Below are 6,599 nucleotides of genomic sequence, written 5' to 3'. Positions count from 1 at the left end.
CTTTCTACATTTCGGTATAGCGTAGGTGTGCCTTGCCCTTTTTAAAAAAGACTTTAATTTTAGCATCATCACGCATTATCATACTTTCATGTCAGTAAAAGTGACCAGTCGTTGCGGGGACATATAAAGATGCTTCCTCCAAAATGACCCTTTTTACAACTCTCGGAGGAACAAAATTTGTTCTTTATTATAAAAAAGCTGTGGCTGGAAAAATGCATCGCTACCACTTAGCTTTATTTTTTAAATTCATTGCAGTGAAGGGGGAAAATTAGAGCCTATTCAATCGTGGTGATATGTAATTATAAAAATGGGACATTGCTGTGCTGTTTACCCAGCTAAGCATGCAAAAAACGGACAACCATTTTGCATCGACGTGGCTATTATTTTATGTAAAAAATGCGCATCGATGTTTTCATTTTCGGAGATGTGCATTTGTGTCATACCAGTTTGGTAGCTCTTATGTTTTGGTTTGACTTACATGCACATCTTGCCTTTTTAAAAAAAATATGTAACTTCTTTTGGAAGTCCTTTTATTTTAAAAAAAAAAAATGTAACTTCTTTTGGCACTCCTTTCATTTAAAAAAAAAAAAAACTTCTTTTGGCACTTCTTTCATTTAAAAAAAAAAGATGTAACTTCTTTTGGCACTCCTTTCATTTAAAAAAAAAAAAATGATCGAAGCCTCGTTACACAAAATGTGAATTTTTCCCAATTTGGCGACGTCCCGTGCCTCTTTGGTGGATCCCCTTTCAGTTGTCACTCCGGGGGGCCCACAGATTTGGTCGCAGTCCGCACGTTACACTGCACTCATTGAGTCCACTCATTAACTGCCCACATTACACTGCACTCACTACACTCACTACACTCACTACAGTTCTCACTTGGGCGCCGCAAAAGAGAGGGACCCATTTGACATGGCTGAGGACGATTTTTATATTACACTAACCAGCGGCGCATTGCTCCTCATGAGGCGCCACATTTTTGCGGCGTTCGGTCGCCTACTTTGCCAAACGTTCTCTTCATCTGCCATTTTGATCAATCTGCGAGGGGACAGAACCCCCCCCATTTTTTCTATTTTTTCAAAATTTCCCCTCCTTCCAGTTTTGCTGCTTTAAAGGGTGTCATCTTAACTGCCCAACGATATGTAGATGCACAAATGGAAGGCCATTCCCCCTGAGTGACCCTTTTTATACGCCCCAGAACCATCTCTACCGTATGGCTGCCACCTGATAGGAGTTCACCTGGTAGGATAGCCTATTACTCCAAAATTTTTCCTGTTGCTCTAGCACATCATACCACACCTTTGCGTCCTTCCCTAAATGCTCATCGTAGGAACGCATGTAGATATATTTGTTGGTCTCCTTAGCATACAGTATTTTCTCTATCAGGGACATAGAGAAGCTCTTCTCTAACATGAATTTTGAAAATTTTTTGAGAGATTCTTTTTCCAATCTGTTTAGTTCCCTAGTTAGTGTGTTTTTGCATGGTTCCCAAATTTTTTTTTTTAATTTTTCTGATATGTTATTTTTCATTGCTGCGTCTTGAAGTAAGTTCCACAATTTTGTTTCCAATAATTTGAATGAACCCCTCATGTATTGAATAAAATAAAAATATCCTATGTATGCTTTTCTCTGTGTCATAATCCACCCTAGTCTTGAGATCAGGTAGTTCAACTGCTCTTTGGTTGTTATTTCTAGGGAGAAGTCCGACTCCTTGCACCCGTAAGGCAGAGGGCACTCATCCTTTTCCGCCTCGCTATGGGTCGGGGCGGCAGTCGGGACGGCGGTCGGGATGGTAGTCAGTTCGGCAGTTGGTTCGGCAGTTGGTTCGGCAGTCGGGATGGCAGTCGGTTCGGGTTTCGGCTTATTTTTCGGCTTGGTTGCCGTCTCCTTTGCTGCCTCCTTGACTGTCTCCTTTGCTGCCTCCTTGACTGTCTCCTTTGCTGCCTCCTTGACTGTCTCCTTTGCTGTCCCTCTTTCCTGGTCTTGTGTTGCCGCTTCCTTGCACCTCTTGGCCACCTTCGATCGGTGCTCCTCAGAAGCTTTGCTTTTCCCCTTTGATCCTATATCAGATCGATAGGCAGAGGACGCGCTCTGCTGGTACTCCCCCTCCGAAAGAGCGATTCTACATCTGCTGCACAGTTGCGATTCTGTCGAGGGACCTTCCGTGTGTGCTCCCCGGGTATTCTGCAGGTCGTTCAGAAAGGAAGGCGGCACGTAAACAATTCCATATACGCACACGCACATATAAATGCACATGAACGTTTATACATTATATACGCGTGCACATAGCTTAGATAGGACTAGGAGTCCCTCTTTAATGCAAGTTTTTCTCTCTCTCTTTTTCTATATTTCTCTCTTTCTGTATTTCTCCCTTTCTATATTTCTCCCTTTCTATATTTCTCCCTTTCTATATCTCTTTCTATTCCTCTCTCTCTTTCTGTCTCTCTTTCCCCGTTTGATGCGGAGCTTACCAATAGCAGGGCGTGGAACAGAGCTAGAAACAACGGAACGGCAAATCTCGTCCTACCCATTTTTTAAAAATTTACCATTTTTCATATTTTGCCCTTGTCCTGTAGCGGTAATTTTTTTTTTTGTTCACAATTTTGTAATTTTTTGTGCCAAATTTTTAGGTGGCTAGTTCGTTCCGTTCATTAATTAGAAAAAAAGAAAAAAAAAAAAAAAAAAAAAAACAACAGTCGAGTATAAGAGAACAGGAATAGGGTAAAATATAACAGAACAATACGAATGACAATTTTATAATATATGTTGCAAATACAAAACAATTTTAATTATGAAAGGAAGAAATACGATAGTGCTCTCGCCAAGAGAAAACGGGCTGCGTTACAATTTTTTTAGTCCTTTTAGAGCACCCGTTTTTGTGCAGCCAGAAAGAATCACTTGGTTGCTTCCAACAACGGATAAAAAATAGGCAATCACAAAATTGAAGTGCACACCGTAATAACAATTTTAAACAAAAAAATATTGATAAACTCAATTTTAATTTGATCCCTGAAGAATAGTGAAAAGATTGTTGGTTCACTTTACAACGAAACGTACATTGCGTGCTTCGATCTCTTTAGTGGTAAAGGTTTTGGAAAAAAAAAAAAAAAATTTCTTAACTGGGTGGGTATTTTCTTTTACAACTACGTTCGCTGAAAACACAACTTGGGGAGGCAACTTTGGATTGAACATGCCTCCATCATTTTGACCCCGATCCACATTTTGCAAATAAAAAATGCGTCGTTTAGGAGGAATGGTGGTTTTGTAGGGCCGTCCAAGGGTTACACGCGAGGCGCACATACATATGTACATACATACATATGTACATATATATATATATGTACGCATGGCGTGCACTCCTCAAGTGCCGCACCTTTTAAAAAGGTAAATGCAGTCCATGCGGAGGACCATCGGTTCACTTACCCGTTTAGTAACGTCGCTTCACAGGACCGACCACATAACACCTGTTCAGTTAGCTCGCGGCCCCGCAAATTCTGACCCCCCCCACACCGCCCACCACCAGTTTTTATCAACCCAGAGGTGGCACATGTGCATATAAAAGCAAAAATAGAGGCACATATGTGGATATATTCATATGTATACAATTATGTATGCATGTAGATGAGTATCCATTTTCTCCGTGCCACTTGGGTTCTGCTCGTCGTTGTAAATAAGCGTAAGGCGAATGGTTGCATTGGGTCGGTTTCAGATTAAAGGGGAACACACGCTATACGTACAATCTTACATTGGAGAATTTGCCAAGAAGTGGGCAACCGTCATCCTTTTTGTTTTTTTTCTCCCCTTCGTTTGTAATGTCGTTTTACGAATTGGTTTGCTATACTGCCAAAGGGGGGCAAAAGTGGGCACACGGGCTGTAAGTAAGGGTATATACACACGTCACCTTCACACAGCACGTACATTTTTGCATGTGTTAGGGCCAGCTTTGCCCTTCTATCTCCCCCTTCCTTTATGCGGGGCAAGAGAAAATGCCAATTTAACGCAGCGCTCTAAATAAGGGAAGAAGTCGTCCCTCTTCGACTGCCCCCTAAAAGGGGAAACCCAAGGAGGGTCATGTTTGGAGCAATGGCCTCAATGGGGGTGAATACTTAACGAATAGCACGCTTAACCAACTGTTTAGCTAGCTAACTTCAAAAGTGACCCTTTTTTTGAAAACAAGCACCCATTTGTCACTTCTTCAAAAGTGACCTTTTTTTTGAAATCACGCACCCATTTGTCACTTCTTCAAAAGCTACCCCCATCCCCTTTGCCTCATAAATGCGAAAAAGGGGATGTGAGACGACTCGATTAGAGAAAACAACATAACCCGTGTCCAATTAAAAAATAAAATAATAACGACAGTAAGGCCGAAGAAGTGGTAGTAATTCTGCGGAGGCGGCGCCCCACGCACAGGAGAAAAAAATACCAAGCGGAGATTTCAGCTGTTAGGACATATGGGGGGGGGGTCGCAAATTACGCCCACGACAAAAAGGAAAAACTGGGGCATGCATAATATACGTATAAATCTATGTGCGCCGTTTGTCTCACTGTGTACAAACTACGGAAGGAGGAAAAGAAGGGCATTTTAATTTTTAAAATGGTATCACAAGCTGATTTGCTTTTCAAAAAATTGATTTCCTTTTCAAAAAATAGTTCTCCTTTGTGCTCTTCTTTTTTTTTCTCTCCTTTCTTTTTCTCTTTTCTCTTTTTTGCTGTTTCTTTTTTTTTTTACTTCCTTCTTGATGTTTCTTTTTTCCTTTTTCCGAATTTTTTTGGTGCATCAGAAAATACGCTTTTTCAGCCCTATGGTTGGTCTCCCCCGCGTGGTTTTTTTTTTTTTTTTAGCAGTGTCGTATGCAGTGCGTCTCTAATTTTTTTTTTTTATACTAGAATTTGTTTAGATCATATTATAAAAAAATAATATAGTTTATATGTCGCCGCTGCGCATAAACTAGGTTCCTTTTTTTTTTTTTTTTTTTTTAAGATCTATTCTTTCTAATGCAGTGGGTTCATAGTATAAGTTTTTTCTTTTTTTTTTTTTTTTTTTTTTTCTATAAGGTCTTTCTTTTTTCTTTTTCTATTTATTTCAAACTTCCCCTTTTTTTTTTTTTTTTTTGTATTCTTAAAAAGTAGTACATGCAGACAAGAAGCACCTAGAATTGCCAAATGGTATCAATTAATAAATAACTCATTCTTTTTAAAACTATAAAAAATTAAATACGTTTAGTTTTCCACTTTTTATTTATGGATAAGAGGAACATATACATTTAGATGTATATATATATATTTTCCGCTCTCTATAGAACTGAGCCTTACCTTACCGTTCCTCCCCCGTTCCTTCGCCGTTCCCCCTGCGACTTTGTTCGGTGGTTTATTTTAACTGCCAACATTTTGATCACTTCAAATTAAGTGTCCACATAAGCTAGCAATAATTAGACATCGTACCCTTTTAATCATACGAAAAAAATTCCAAACTTGTTCTGTTTGAAAATGCATGGTTCTTCTCAGCTTTTCATCGTATCATTCTTGGCTCTGTTAAGTGGTTTCCCACAGGTACAGTTTTTTTTTGAATTGAGTCTAGATCGAAGTGCAATGTATTTCTTCGCTAGCCTAAACTGCTACTTAATCGTTTTTACCTGAGAGGTAGAAGTATACCTATCCTCGTATATTCACATATGCTGCACTGTTCAACATACGCACCATCTTATCATGTCCTTACAGAATAACCTAGACGTACCAAATGGTAGCCACCTGTTGGATTTGCAATCAAAAGGATACTCAAGAAATCTTGCTGAGAATTCCCCCATCTTGAATTCCCCTGATAAAGGAGAAAATGGCACTACCGATGGGGACAAGAACGCGGCCTGCGCGAATGGAGACGGAGAGAAGAACAACGCCTCGGTGAATGTAGGTGCTCCAAAGAGTGACGTTGGTCCGATTGCAAATGCACAAAAGGAAACGCCAGGTGCAAACGGAAGCACTAAGGCGAAAATGGACGATGCGAAAACAAACGAGGAAGAAAAAACTGCCGGTGCGAGTGCAAATGGAGAAAAAAAAGACGGCGAGTCGAGCGGCGATGGTGGAAGCGAACTCCCATTTGGGTGCACCGAGGAAGAAATGAAACAAGAGTTAACAAGGAATCAATTAATTGACCTAACCGATTCATGTGGCTGGTTCATACTAGACAAGAAATTGGTGTATCTGTCCTTGCATCACCACAAATTGCACTTAACAAGAACGTATTATGGCATGATGCACAAATTATGGGGAGTACTTTGCGATTTGGCTCTACAACACGGAATGCCAGAAGAAGAAAAAAAAAATCTCTGGGAAGAATGCAGTAAGGAGCTAATTCAAAAATTGAATGATCTGTTAGAACGCTCTCAAAAAAATTCAGATTCCTTTTTACAAAAAAATATATATGGAGACTAGACTTTGATTTTTTTTTAACTCTCTACCACAAAAAGTGGAATGATGTCATGGAGGAAAATACTAATAAGTGGCCCAACGTTTGGGAGGAAAAAGTAAAAAATATGAAACTGGAAAAGGAGGCAGGGTCCAGTGGAGAGGCATAACAAAAGACAGGATGAGAAGGAAGTTTT

The 6,599-nt window shown here is 39.9% G+C and overlaps 2 protein-coding genes across 2 annotated transcripts; one reads left to right on the top strand and one right to left on the bottom strand.

Moving 5' to 3' along the window:
- Nucleotides 1-1,206: 1,206 nt before the first annotated feature.
- On the bottom strand, nt 1,207-2,531 carry PCYB_052260 (RAD protein; the record flags this gene model as incomplete). The annotated part of the gene is made up of 2 exons (XM_004221107.1): nt 1,207-2,184; nt 2,472-2,531. The coding sequence occupies 2 exons, from the start codon at nt 2,529-2,531 to the stop codon at nt 1,207-1,209; spliced, it is 1,038 nt and encodes a 345-aa protein (XP_004221155.1).
- Nucleotides 2,532-5,487: 2,956 nt separating this feature from the next.
- PCYB_052250 (RAD protein) lies at nt 5,488-6,429 on the top strand (the record flags this gene model as incomplete). Its single annotated transcript, XM_004221106.1, has 2 exons — nt 5,488-5,550; nt 5,719-6,429. The coding sequence occupies 2 exons, from the start codon at nt 5,488-5,490 to the stop codon at nt 6,427-6,429; spliced, it is 774 nt and encodes a 257-aa protein (XP_004221154.1).
- Nucleotides 6,430-6,599: the final 170 nt, after the last annotated feature.

The sequence above is a fragment of the Plasmodium cynomolgi genome, chromosome 5, assembly GCF_000321355.1.
Source record: "Plasmodium cynomolgi strain B DNA, chromosome 5, whole genome shotgun sequence".
NCBI lineage: Eukaryota > Apicomplexa > Aconoidasida > Haemosporida > Plasmodiidae > Plasmodium > Plasmodium cynomolgi.
The sequence above is the reverse complement of the archived record's forward strand: the minus strand, read 5'-3'. Positions and strand labels throughout refer to the sequence as shown.